General features: G+C 41.2%; 1 protein-coding gene across 2 annotated transcripts in view; it reads right to left on the bottom strand.

The window, feature by feature from the left end:
• Positions 1 to 5,393: 5,393 nt before the first annotated feature.
• The window catches only part of LOC123509321 (zinc finger protein 652-like), a 16,633-nt gene continuing 7,000 nt past the window's right edge, over positions 5,394 to 15,026 (bottom strand). For both annotated transcript variants that reach the window (XM_045263548.1, XM_045263549.1), the window contains exons 6-8: positions 10,171 to 10,323; positions 8,489 to 8,575; positions 5,394 to 7,849 (exon numbers count right to left, since the gene is read on the bottom strand). In XM_045263548.1, the coding sequence (XP_045119483.1) occupies positions 6,452 to 7,849; positions 8,489 to 8,575; positions 10,171 to 10,323 (1,638 nt within the window). In that variant the 3' untranslated portion in view covers positions 5,394 to 6,451. The remainder of the gene's footprint in view (positions 7,850 to 8,488; positions 8,576 to 10,170; positions 10,324 to 15,026) is intronic.

The following is a 15,026-nucleotide window of genomic DNA, read 5'->3' as shown; positions in this document are numbered from 1 at the left end:
GGAACACAGCGAGTTTAGACAAGCTTGTATTTCTTTCCTCCATCACTCTCAGGCACTGTCCCTCACAAGACAGTGACAGGCGACAGCAGCTCATGGCGGTGTCCCTGTCTGCCCAGCGCCCACCACCCTATCCAAGCAGGAGAACCAAGTGGTGGGGTTACTGCGCACACTACGCGCTGACCTTGGGGACCTGCGCCTCGTTTCCCTGGCCCAGCTCGCCGGCAGGACTGCGTCACTGCAGCAGCCTGGCAACCTGGCAGGCCGCAGGACTTTTAGCCCCTTCAGTACCATGACGCGTTTCCTTATCTATTCTGCTTATCATTTGGAGGTTTCATGCAACTTTAGAAACTTATGTGGGGATTAAAATAGTGAAGACTGTGGCCATTAATCTTCTGACCTCCATACACCCTTTCTAATGTAAATAAAACTGTCTAATCACACCCAAAACTCAAGGTAAAAATGTGTCCCAGTATTGAAGGGGTTAATTGTGTTCCAGTCCTCGCTGTGGCCTGGGATAGGGTGCAACTTCCACACCAGGGTTGCGATAATTATTATAATTATTAAGGTCCAGTCAAGCAGACACCATAGAGGATGAACATCATAAGCGGGGAGGAGGGAGGGTCAGCAGGAGCGGTGGCCAGCCTGCACAGCCTGCACCACTGCGGCACTGCGTGACTGCTTAGGCGTGGCAGCATGACAAGCAGGATGGCTGGTTCCCGCTAGGCTCTACAAGGCACGGGAGGAGCGGACTGGTTGTGGCAGTTATGGGGTTCTGAACTTATGATTAAGACTGTTCACTCTGTTAATATGCAGGTAGAAGAATTGTTAAGCTGTCTCTACAACCGTAAATCAGGAGAGAGAGAGAGAGAGAGAGAGAGAGAGAGAGAGAGAGAGAGAGAGAGAGAAAGGATAAAAACTCGTGCAACTTCAAGAATACTGTTGAGCGAGTACTGTACAGCGGAGGTGCAGCGAAGTGTTTAACCCCTTCAGTACTGAGACGCATATTTACCTTGAGTTTGGTTGATAAGATGACTTTACTTGTATTGGGAAGGATCTTTGGAGTTCAAAAGATGAATGGCCACAGTCTTCACTATTCTAATCCCACACATGGTTTCTGAAGCTGTATCAAATCACCAGACAGTAACCAGAATGAATATGGAAATGCGTTCTGGTACTGAAGGAGTTAAGAGTGGTGCCAGAGTGGTGACTGTGGCGCTGCAGGAGAGCCGCCCCGCAACGCCACACACCACCACTGCCACTACTACCACACCACACCACAGCAGACATACCCACTACTGACTTAAAACACCAGTAGAACGCGTCACTAAATGTCACTGTCACTGTTACCCGCTATCCACCAGTTCGCGTCACTATCTGTCACTGTCACGGCCTCCACTCACACTTCACACACCACAGCCACATCCGTATTCAGAAGCTCCTTGCTGTCTCATAACGATACTTTTCCAAGGCTACAGCGACGACTAGGCAAGATTTTCAAGACATTTTCTCCTTACAATAATCTAGAAATCTTGCCAGTCCATCGCCGGAACTATAAAAATATCCTTAAAAACACGAGTATCTTCATTTAGAGCCTTTGGAGAGCAGTGATGCAGAGAGAGCAAAGCGTTTAACCCCCTTCAGTACTGGGACACATTTTTACTTTGAGATTTGCGTACCATTAGACCATTTTATTGACATTAGGAAGTGTCTATGGGGATCAGAAGATTAATGGCCACAGTCTTCACTATTTTGATACCACCCTTAAGTTTCTGTAGCTACAAAATCACCAAATAGTAACTAGAATATGGAAATGCGAGTTTTGTGTACGATAGCACCATTTTATTGACATTAGAAAGGATCTATAGAGGTCAGGCCACAGTCTTCGCTATTTTAATCATCAAATAGTAAGAATGAATATGGAAACGCGTCATGGTATTCAGAGGGTTAAGAATACGACTCGGCAATACTGTGGGCGTGCGTCCCAACAGTGTAAATGGCACTTCTTTCCTTCTTTCAAAATTAACGTGTAACTATTTGTACAAGCGCAAGTCAATGATAGTAGATATAGTAGTAGTAGTAGTAATGAAGAAAGAGGAAAAAAGTGAAGAACATGATGATAAAGATGAGACTGAAAAAAGAAAAAAAAAGCGAGGAAGAGGAGAAAATGATGAAAAAGAGGAATAGGAAGAAAAAGAAAGAAAAAAAAGAAAGAAAAAAAAAATGACCTTATGCTTCCAAGAGGTTATCAAAACGACAATCATACAAAAACGTTTTATATAAAAGTTAATTTCAATATATTCCTAGTACGACACTCTCTCTCTCTCTCTCTCTCTCTCTCTCTCTCTCTCTCTCTCTCTCTCATCCATGTAAAGATTATGCGCCTTCAAAAAATATATATCAATTTTTATTTCCCTACCAGTCTTGGCTAAAAAATACTTATGTACAATGAAGTGAAGCTAACCTACGGCCTTCATGTTGCGGCAGCCATGGCCTCCACCCACCCTCACCGCCACACTGCCCTACACTCGCCAATCTCCGCTAAGCTCCACCGTCACACAGGAAGGCTTACGTCTAACGCCACGCTTATCTTACAGTCTTTTAAATAGGACAAAAAGAGAGTTCTGATCCTGAGATTGATACAAATACACAAATGATAATAATGATAATGATAAATAATAATAATAATGCTGAATAACAATAATATACAGTTATCAATACGCTGATTTTAAAATATTACGTTTAAATTATCTTGAAGTTTTTTTAGATATAGTGAAAATAAATATGGATATAGAGTAATAATAATAATAATAATAATAATAATAATAATAATAATAATAATAATAATAATAATAATAAAACATTAATTTGTCATCCCTATATATATAAATGAAAGATATAGATAAATTAATAAAAAATGCGTGAATTATTAGATTAGTAACAATAATAGTGATTGCATTAATATATCTTTTAAACAGGACAAAAGTGAAGTTGGTATGCCTGAGACAGAAAGAGAAGAAGATTAGCGAAAAAAAAAAAATATATACAGAAATTGAAATCCTTAGAAAAATAAATAAAAAAAGGAAATAAATAAGGAAAAAAAGGCGACTGACTAACACTACAGGACTACAAACGTGACACAATATAGGAAGAATTTTGATGACCAATAAAAAAAATAAAAATAAATTGAAATCCTTAAAAATAACGAGGAAAAAAAAAGAAAAGTTATGTTATAGTACTAATATGTGACGAAAAATAAGAGAAGTTTTTAATGCCTGGTACAAAGAAAAGATAAATAAACGTATAAATAAATAAAATAAATAATACCAATTTGTGATCCCGTTGAAATAATGAAAATAAAGATAAACAAAGAAAAAAATCGACTATCTAACACTGCAGTACCACAGACATGACAAAATATAGGAAGAATTTTTAAAGCCTCGAAAAAAAAAAAAAATGTAAAATAAATAGATGAATTAATAAAAAAAACACTAATTTGTTGCTCTTGTTGAAATAATAAGAGAAATAAAAATAAAAAATAAAAAGCTGATTAACGCTACGGTAATACAAAGGATGAGATTTTGATGCTCGATAAAAATAATAATAAATAAATAAATAAATAACGATAAATTTGTGATCCTGTTAAAATTATGAAAGGAAAATATACAAACAAACGAAACATTAACTAACACTACACTACTCAAATGTGACTAAAAATAGGAAACGTTTTAATGAAAGCAAATAAATAAATAAAATAAATAATAACACTAATTTACAATCTCGTAAAAATGATAAAAGGGAAAAAAGAAAAAAAAAAAAAAACTTACTGGAAATTTGACAAAGTAGGGAGAGTTTCAATGCCTGATAACATAAATAAATATAATAAATGATAACTAATAAATAAATATAATAACTGGAAATTTGACAAAAATAATAATAATAATAATAATAATAAAAATAACAACACCACCAATTTGTAAATAATTCAAAATACATAAAACACCACCAATTTGTAACCCCGTTCAAAATACATAAAAAAACCCCACGAATTTCGCTACAAAACCACGACTTATTATAATGAACGAAATAGATTTATATAAACACACCCAATCTATTTTTTTTACAAGCAAGCTGTTAATTAATGGCTAACCAATAATAACATAGACATTTGACCTAATCTCTTAAGTATTTCAATCTAATATCTTTCCTTTGTGCTCGTAATGCCAATAATGGAATGAATGGCGGGAAAAGGAAATAAATAGACAGAGAAAAATAAATAAATAAGTGAATGAATGACAGAAATTGGAGAGAAAAACGCGGGAAATGAGAAAAAAAAGGAAATAAAATAAAGATTGGATGAAGAGGAAATTTGATAGGATGAAGATGAAAATAAATAAATAAATAAAAAATATCAATAAACTGGAATAATTAAGAGGGGAGTGATAAATAAAAGAGAATGGGGAGAAAAACAAGAAAATGAGATAAAATAAGAAATAAAAATGATAGGACGAAGAGAAAAATGAATAAATAATAGAAATATATATATATAAAAAAAAAAACAGGAAAAATAATGATGGAAGTGGTGAATAAAAAAAAAATTGACGAAAACAAGAAAAAATTGACAAAAGAACAAAAAAAAAAAAAAAAGATGATAGGACGAAGATAGAAAATAAATAAATAAATGAAAAAATATCAATAAACAGGAATAATGAAGAGGGAAGTGATAAAAATGATAGAAAATGTAAAAAAAAAAACAAGAAATTAGATAAAAAAAAAAAAAAGATTGATAGGACGAAAAAATAAAAAAAAAAGATTGATAGGACGAGATAAAAAGATTGATAGGACGATAAAAAAATTGATAGGACGATAAAATAATTGATAGGACGATAAAAAAAATTGATAGGACGAAGAAAAAATTGATAGGACGAAGAAAAAATTGATAGGACGATATAAAAAAAGATTGATAGGACGAAGAAAAAAATTGATAGGACGATAAAAAAGATTGATAGGACGAAGATAAAAAAAGATTGATAGGACGAAGAAAAAAGATTGATAGGACGATATAAAAATTGATAGGACGATATAAAAAAGATTGATAGGACGAAGATATAAAAAGATTGATAGGACGAAGATAAAAAAAAGATTGATAGGACGAAGATATAAGAAAAGATTGATAGGACGATAAAAAAATTGATAGGACGATAAAAAGATTGATAGGACGAAAAAAAAGATTGATAGGACGAAGATAAAAAAGATTGATAGGACGAAAAAAAAGATTGATAGGACGAAGAAAAAAAAAGATTGATAGGACGAAGATAAAAGAAAATGGAGAGAAAAAACAAGAGAAATGAGAACAAACAACAAATAAATAACAAAACAGAAAAAACAAAAAAAGAATAGGACAAAAAAAAAAAAAAAACGAAAAAAAGAACAAAATAAACAAAATAAATCAAAACTTAAAAAATAAATGAAAGAAAACGAAAACTTTGAATGGCAGACTAACTTAATTGGGTTTACTGGTGACGAAAGGGACTGATTTGGGTCTAACTGGGGAAACTGGCAACTGGGGGGGCTAGGATTGACTGTCTGTGGGTCTGAACTAGTAAAATGAACTGTCTATGAGTCTGAACTGGGAAGAAACTGGTTATTTGGGACTAAAATGACTGTTTTTACTGATTCCTGGGGTCTTGCTGGGGTCTAACTGGAAGAAACTGGTAACTGGGGGCTAAATTAAACTGTCTATCGGGGTCTGAACTGTTAACTGGGGGCTAGAAAGACTGTATGTGAAAGAAACTGGTCACTGGGAGGCTAAATAGACGCTCTGCAGGTCTGGATTGGTAACTGGGGCTAAATACTGTCTGTGGGTCTGAACTGGGAAGAAACTGGTTATTTGGGACTAAAGTGACTGTTTTTACTGATTTTTGGGCCTTGCTGGGGTCTAACTGGAGGAAACTGGTAACTGGGGGCTAAATTAAACTGTCTATGGGGTCTAAACTGGGAGAAACTGCATTGGGTCTAAACTGACTGTCCTGGGGCCTTCACTGGGCTGGTTTGAGGTCTACATAATGAATAAGGAGTGGTATGGACTGAGTGGGGCTAAATATGGTCTGATGATGGCTGGGTGAAGGGCTGAGTGGTCTGAATGGGTCTGAGTGTGGCTGGGAGGGGCTAAATGGGGCTGATTTCGGTCTCAATGGGACTGGATAAGGCTCTGGGTGTGGGCTGGTGGGTCTAGGTGGTTATCTGAATGCGGGCTATGTGGGGCTGGATTGGGGGCTTGATGGAGTTTCTATTGGGGTCTGAGCAGGAACTGGGTGGCTCTGAATGGGGCTAGGTGGGGCTAGGTAAGGTCTGAATGGGGTTGGGTGGGGCTAGGTAAGGTCTGAATGGGGCTAGGTAGGGTCTGAATGGGGCTGGGTGTGGCTAGGTAAGGTCTGAATGGGGCTGGGTGTGGCTAGGTAAGGTCTGAATGGGTCTGGGTGTGGCTAGGTAAGGTCTGCATGGGGCTGCTAGGTAAGGTCTGAATGGGGTTGGGTGTGGCTAGGTAAGGTCTGAATGGGGCTGGATGGGTCTGAGTGGGGACTAAGTGGGTCTGAGTGGGGTCTACTGGTACTGGAGGTCGTGGAGGAGCCTGACCACCATGGGGACTGGGGACTGCTGGGGCTGGGTCTGTTCCTGCACCTGGAATTGGAAGTTGGTGTATGCGTTGTGGTGTTCCATGAGGCCCTGGGGGTGCAGCATAGGGGGGTTGGGCTGGGGAGGTGGGGTGGGGCCAGCATGTTGGGGTGTGGTGGGCAGGGGTGAAGGTGGTGATGCCAGGGGTGGGGAGGGAGCAGGGCATGGGCTGGGAGTAGGTGGTGTGGGGCATGGTGTTGGTGGTGGCGGTGGGGAGGGGTGGGGAGGCTGGCTTGAGCTTTGGCTTTGAGTCTCGCGGTGGCAACATGCCGGGCGGTGGTGGCGGTGCGCTGTCCGGCAGGTTGAGTTTGCGTCGCTGGTTTGTGCCGATGTAGACAGTCTTGTGGACCTTCTTGACGTGGTCCGAGATGTGGCTGGGGCCGTGGAAACACTTGCCGCAGTGAGGGCACTCGTAGGGCGCCTCGCCGGTGTGTTTCCTGCGGTGGTACTTGAGGTGTGAGCACACCTTGAAGGCCTGGCCGCAGATGTCACACACGTACTTCCTCACGTTGTCGTGCACCACCCGCACGTGCGTCTTGAGGTCGCTGGGGGAGCAGAAGCCCTTGCCGCACACCTCGCACACGTTGCGCCGCCCCTCCGGCCCCCCGTGCATGCGGCGGCGGTGCGTCACCATGTTGGTCAGCGAGTGGAACACCATCTTGCACTCCGGGCAGGGGTGCTGCACCTCCCGGGTGTGCACCGCGTTGATGTGGATGCGCATGGCCCGGGAGTCAGAGAAGGGCTTGCCGCACACCTCGCACATCACCTCGTTCTTGCGGATCTTGAGGTGGACGCGCTCTATGTGCTTGCGCAGGTCGCTGGGGCAGATGAAGCCCTTGGTGCAGATGTGACACAGCAGCTTACGTGCCTCCTGGCCCTGGTGCACCCGCCGGTAGTGGTTCTGCATGTTGCCCTTCTGGTTGAACGGCTCCTTGCACTCCGGACACAGGTGCACCTGGCTCTTCTCGTGGATGGTCTCCACGTGCACCTTGAGCCCCGTCAGCGAGGAGAACTTCCTCCCGCAGGTCTTGCAAGCGTACTCCTCCCGCTCCACCCCCATGTGCACCACCAGGCAGTGTGTGCGCAGCTGCATGAACGTGTCAAACACCTCGTCACACTCCGTGCACGGGTAGTGGATCTCCTCCTGGTGCGCCTCAGCAAGGTGGGTCTTGATGTCCTGCAACACAACACAACACAACCATCACACAACACACACCACAACACACTCACTCACTCACTCACTGTTCTGTTGTCTTGTCTCTCAAACACAACACACAACACAATCCAATATACTCCAACACACACACACACACACACACCACAAAATATCCCTACAACACTCAAAACACTATGGAATATTTAGTGTCTCCTTTGACGTGTAGCCACTGTTCAGTGTTGAGTGTTGAGGTAGCTCTGAGTCTAGGGATCTAAATGGAGGAGTTGTGAGGTGGTTCTCTCTCTCTCTCCCATCAAATATGAGCTCTGACCAAAACACACACTGAAACAGATTAAACAGTGAATTAATGTCTAAAAACACTCACTCACTCTCTCAAAATATCCCTACTCACTCTCACTATCAAATATATCTCTGTCTCTCTCATTCTTTCTTTTCTTTTTCTCTCTCATTCCTTCATTATTTCTCTCTCTCTCTCTCTCTCTCTCTCTCTCTCTCTCTCTCTCTCTCTCTCTCTCTCTCTCACATTCTTTTCTTTTTCTCTCTCATTCCTTCATTTTTCTCTCTCTCTCTCTCTCTCTCATTCTTTCTATTTTTCTCCCTCATTCATTCTCTCTCTCTCTCTGTCTGTGTGTGTCTTACCTTCCTCTTGAACACAGCGTCACAGAAGGGGCAGGGGAACAGGCGGTGTGTGGACAAGTGGGTCAGGTACTTCTTGGCGTGCACCACCTGGGGAGAGAGAGAGTGTCAGTGTGCCAGAGTGTGAGTGTGTGTGTATGTGTGTGTGTGTCAGTGTGTGTGTGTCAGTGTGCCTATGATGTTCCAAGCCTAGGTTAGGTTAGGTTAAGTTATTGTGCTTCCCTGTTTGCCTGTCCATGAGTTTGTGTAGTTTTGTCAGTTGTGTTTATTGTGTTTGTAAGCCATTTTACAAGTTGTGTGTGTGTTTTATTGTGTTTTTAAGTCATTTTACAAGTTGTGTGTTTGTTTTATTGTGTTTTTAAGCCATTTTACAAGGTGTGTGTGTTTTTTATTAAGTTTTAAGCTATTAACAAGTGTTTTTATGATGTTTTAAGCCATTTTACAAGTTCTGTGTGTTTTTTATTAAGTTTTAAGCCATTTACAAGTGTTTTTATGATGTTTTAAGCCATTTTACAAGTTGCTTGTGTGTGTTTTATTGTGTTTTTAAGCCATTTTACAAGTTGTGTGTGTGTTTTATTGTTTTCAAGCCATTTTACAAGTTGTGTGTGTGTTTATTGTTTTCAAGCCAGTTTACAAGTTACCCACGGAGCGAGCTCAGAGTGTGTGTGTGTGTGTGTGTGTGTGTGTGTGTGTGTGTGTGTGTGTGTGTGTGTGTGTCTTAAGCCATTTACAAGTTATGTGTGTTTTTGTGATGTTCTTAGGCCATTTACAAGTTGTCTGTGTGTTTTTAAGCCATTTTACAAGTTGTGTGTGTGTTTTATTGTGTTTTTAAGCCATTTCACAACCTGAAACACCCCAGAACACACTTTAATCCACACAGAAACACACCAGAACACTGCAAAACACACTCAAAACCTAAAAACACTTTAAAAATATTGCCACACTCTACAACTACAAAAAAAAAAATAAATAAATAAATAAAACACATCCAAGACACCCCAAAACACACACAAAAACAACCAACATACTCAAACACCCCAAACACACTCAAATCACCGCAACACACTCAAAACACCCCAAAACACTCAAAACACCCCAAAACATACTCAAAACACCCCAATACACCACAAAACACCCCAAAACATACTCAAAACACCCCAAAACACTCAAAACACCCCAAAACATACTCAAACACCCCAAAACACACTTTAAACACCCCAACACACTCAAAACACCCCAAAACACACTCAAAACACCCCAAACACACTCCAAACACCACAAAACACCCCAAACACCCCACAACACACTCCAAACACATTCCAAACACAAAACACACTCAAACACCTGAAAACATACTCAAAACACCCCAAAACACACTCAGAACACCCCAAAACACTCAAAACACCCCAAAACATACTCAAAACACCCCAAAACACACTCAGAACACCCCAAAACACTCAAACACCCCAAAACATACAAAACATCCCAAACACACTCTAAACACCCCAAAACACTCAAACACCCCAAAACACACTCAAAATACATACAACATACTCAAAACACCACAAAACACCCCAAAACACACTTTAAACACCCCAAAACACACTCAAAACACCACAAAACACCACAAAACACACTCAAAACACCCTAAAACACACTCAAAACACATTCCAAACACCCCTTACCTTTCTACAAGAGGGGCATTCTTTGGTTGGTGCTCCTGGTGGTATCATTTCATCCTCCTCTTTATCCTTCTTCCTTGGTCTTCCTCTTCCTCTCTTCCTTGGCTGCCCTTCACTCTCTCCCTCTCCCTCTCCCTCTCTCTCACCCTCCATCTGCTGTAATGCAAGAGTTAACCAGTACTCTCAATCCTTCACCACTATTCTGTCCACCTCCCTGATGCAAGAGTTAACCAGTACTCTCAATCCTTCACCACTATTCTGTCCACCTCCCTGATGCAAGAGTTAACCAGTACTCTCAATCCTTCACCACTATTCTGTCCACCTCCCTGATGCAAGAGTTAACCAGTACTCTCAATCCTTCACCACTATTCTGTCCACCTCCCTGATGCAAGAGTTAACCAGTACTCTCAATCCTTCACCACTATTCTGTCCACCTCCCTGATGCAAGAGTTAACCAGTACTCTCAATCCTTCACCACTATTCTGTCCACCTCCCTGATGCAAGAGTTAACCAGTACTCTCAATCCTTCACCACTATTCTGTCCACCTCCCTGATGCAAGAGTTAACCAGTACTCTCAATCCTTCACCACTATTCTGTCCACCTCCCTGATGCAAGAGTTAACCAGTACTCTCAATCCTTCACCACTATTCTGTCCACCTCCCTGATGCAAGAGTTAACCAGTACTCTCAATCCTTCACCACTATTCTGTCCACCTCCCTGATGCAAGAGTTAACCAGTACTCTCAATCCTTCACCACTATTCTGTCCACCTCCCTGATGCAAGAGTTAACCAGTACTCTCAATCCTTCACCACTATTCTGTCCACCTCCCTGATGCAAGAGTTAACCAGTACTCTCAATCCTTCACCACTATTCTGTCCACCTCCCTGATGCAAGAGTTAACCAGTACTCTCAATCCTTCACCACTATTCTGTCCACCTCCCTGATGCAAGAGTTAACCAGTACTCTCAATCCTTCACCACTATTCTGTCCACCTCCCTGATGCAAGAGTTAACCAGTACTCTCAATCCTTCACCACTATTCTGTCCACCTCCCTGATGCAAGAGTTAACCAGTACTCTCAATCCTTCACCACTATTCTGTCCACCTCCCTGATGCAAGAGTTAACCAGTACTCTCAATCCTTCACCACTATTCTGTCCACCTCCCTGATGCAAGAGTTAACCAGTACTCTCAATCCTTCACCACTATTCTGTCCACCTCCCTGATGCAAGAGTTAACCAGTACTCTCAATCCTTCACCACTATTCTGTCCACCTCCCTGATGCAAGAGTTAACCAGTACTCTCAATCCTTCACCACTATTCTGTCCACCTCCCTGATGCAAGAGTTAACCAGTACTCTCAATCCTTCACCACTATTCTGTCCACCTCCCTGATGCAAGAGTTAACCAGTACTCTCAATCCTTCACCACTATTCTGTCCACCTCCCTGATGCAAGAGTTAACCAGTACTCTCAATCCTTCACCACTATTCTGTCCACCTCCCTGATGCAAGAGTTAACCAGTACTCTCAATCCTTCACCACTATTCTGTCCACCTCCCTGATGCAAGAGTTAACCAGTACTCTCAATCCTTCACCACTATTCTGTCCACCTCCCTGATGCAAGAGTTAACCAGTACTCTCAATCCTTCACCACTATTCTGTCCACCTCCCTGATGCAAGAGTTAACCAGTACTCTCAATCCTTCACCACTATTCTGTCCACCTCCCTGATGCAAGAGTTAACCAGTACTCTCAATCCTTCACCACTATTCTGTCCACCTCCCTGATGCAAGAGTTAACCAGTACTCTCAATCCTTCACCACTATTCTGTCCACCTCCCTGATGCAAGAGTTAACCAGTACTCTCAATCCTTCACCACTATTCTGTCCACCTCCCTGATGCAAGAGTTAACCAGTACTCTCAATCCTTCACCACTATTCTGTCCACCTCCCTGATGCAAGAGTTAACCAGTACTCTCAATCCTTCACCACTATTCTGTCCACCTCCCTGATGCAAGAGTTAACCAGTACTCTCAATCCTTCACCACTATTCTGTCCACCTCCCTGATGCAAGAGTTAACCAGTACTCTCAATCCCTCACCACTATTCTGTCCACCTCCCTGATGCAAGAGTTAACCAGTACTCTCAATCCTTCACCACTATTCTGTCCACCTCCCTGATGCAAGAGTTAACCAGTACTCTCAATCCTTCACCACTATTCTGTCCACCTCCATGATGCAAGAGTTAACCAGTACTCTCAATCCTTCACCCCTTTCTCTGGCACACTCTGGAACTCCCTGCCTGCTGCTGTGTTTCCATCTACCTGTGACTTGAACTCCTTCAGAAGAGAGGCTGCAACACACTTAGACAAAAATTCCAATAGTCTTTAAACCCCTTCAGTATTGGAATGCATTTCTACCTTGAGTTTTGTGTACCATTAGACCATTTTATTGACATTAGGAAGGGTCTATGGAGGGCAGAAGATTAATGGCCACAATCTTCACTATTTCAACCCCCCCACATGAGTTTGTGAAGCTGTAGAAAGTCACCAAATAGTCACCAGAATGAGGAGGAAATGGCATTGTACTGAAGGGGTTAATAATGTGAATTACCCACAATTTTCACTGTTTTTCGATGAATTTAAACAGAGTCTCTTACAAAATATAATACCACTAGTCTTACTGCCTTCACACACACACACACACACACACACAAAGAGAAGATAGCTGAGAAAGTGGTGAAGGTTATTAAGTCAAATGAGACATTGGTGAGGGAAACTGTAGACAAAAAGAGATGTGTGGTGATATTTGGTGTGGAGGAGGATAAGACACCGAGTAAAATGGAGAGAGAGAAAAACATAAAAAAGGTGATAAATAATATCATTAATGTGGTGCAGGAGGAGGGAAAAGACCTAGTACAAGAAATAGAGGACTTCCATAGAATTGGAAAGTTCACAAGAGAAGGTATGAGGCCAATAAGAATCAAACTTAAGTCACAAAAGGATGTAGATGAATTGGTGGAGAAGTCATGGAGGCTAGCCCAGCAGGAAACAACAAGGAAGATTTGGTTGAGAAGAGATCTCGGTGAAAAGGAAAGAGAAATGTTAAATGAGTTGAGAAAGGAGGCTTTGAAAAAAATGAAGAGAGGACAGAAGAGAGAAGAAAGAGTTTTCTGGAGAATCTTGGATATGAGACTGAGGAAGTGGTTCATAACCCAGAAAAGTACAGCAAGAAAGGACTAAAGAAACTTACATATGAGCGAAATGTAATGTATTCCAACATAAATGGAGTGATATCGGGATTTTAGAACTCAACGATTACTTGAGGACAAGAACCCAGATATTGTGGGTCTTACTGAAACAAAACTGAGAGAGGAGAAGACCTGATGATGGTTGGAGAAGGAAATATAATGTTTGGAAAAGAAATAGAGTAGGTAAGATGGGAGGAGGAGTGATGTTGCTGGTTAAAAAGATATAAAGGTGGATCAAGTGAAAGAAGGTATGGGAAAGGCAGAAGTGCTAAAGATCAGAGCAGAAACTAATGAAGGAAAAAGAGGCACTACATAGTGGTGTACGTACCACCTAAGACAAATGCATGGTCAGTACAGGAATATGAAGAAATGATAAGTGATACAGGAACATGTCTGGAAGAAATGTTGGGTGGCTGTGAACGAACTATAATGATGGGAGATTTTAATTGTAAAGAGGTGTGTTGGGAGGACTGGTCAATGGAAGGATCAGAGACAACATGGGAAATACACTATTGACACTGGCAATGGAAAATGTGTTAACTCAGTGGGTCAAAGAAGATACTAGGTTTGGAGGAGAGGGAGCATCGTCAAGACTGGACTTGGTCTTTAGTACAGAGCCAATGGTCATTGAGGAGATGAGGGTGGAGTGCCCTTTAGCAAAGAGTGATCATGCAGTTTTGGAGTTCAAGGTGATAGACGAAGAAATCTAGAAGAAATGAAGAATATAAAGTGGGAAGATGGAATTATGCCAAGACAGATTTTGGAAACCTAAAGAAATTCTTTCAAGAGACAAATTGGATGAAATTCAAGAGTGCTAAGGAGCAAATGAAAAGTGGAAGGAATTTATAAAATATACAAAGAAGGTGAGAAAAATTTGTACCAATAAGACAACATAGAAGTTGGAAAGCAGGACTGGTTTAACGATAGATGTGAAAAGGCTAGAACAAGAAAAGAGGATGCATGGAAGAGGTGGAGAAGGAAAAGACGGATTAAGCAGTGGGAAAGTTACAAAAGAGCAAGAAATGAATATGTGTTGATTAGAAGAGAAGAAAGAAAGAAACAAGAAAAGGATATAATTGATAAATGTAAAGACCAACCAAGGCTTTTTACAGACATGTGAACAACAACATCAAAAATAGAAAGTATTGAAAGTTTAGAAGTAAATGGAGTATGCAGTGAAGATCCCAGGAAATGGCAGAGGCTATGAATGGATGCTTTCGGAAGGTATTCACAAAGGAGACTGCTTTTGACAAACCACTGGTAATGGAACAGAAAGGGATTATGAAGGAGTTTCAAGTAACTGTGGAGGAGATCAAGAACATGATGGGGAGTTTAGAAGTGAGAAAAGCTGTGGGACCTGATGGGGTATCAGGATGGATTTTAAGAGAATGCAGGGAGCAATTGGCAGAAAAAGTTTGTGAAGTAATTGATGCCTCATTAAGGGAAGGTGTAGTGCCCCAAGACTGGAAAAGAGCTAACATTGTCCCAATCTATAAATCAGGTAACAAGAGACCCATTGAACTATAGACCAGTGTCACTTACAAGTGTGGTAGCTAAGATGTGTGAGAGGGTGGTGAAGAATAGATGGACAGACTTCTTGGAGAAAAATGAC

This window comes from Portunus trituberculatus, chromosome 26, assembly GCF_017591435.1.
Source record: "Portunus trituberculatus isolate SZX2019 chromosome 26, ASM1759143v1, whole genome shotgun sequence".
NCBI classification, from domain to species: domain Eukaryota; kingdom Metazoa; phylum Arthropoda; class Malacostraca; order Decapoda; family Portunidae; genus Portunus; species Portunus trituberculatus.
Note: the sequence above shows the minus strand (reverse complement) of the source record. Positions and strands in the feature narration are given on the sequence as shown.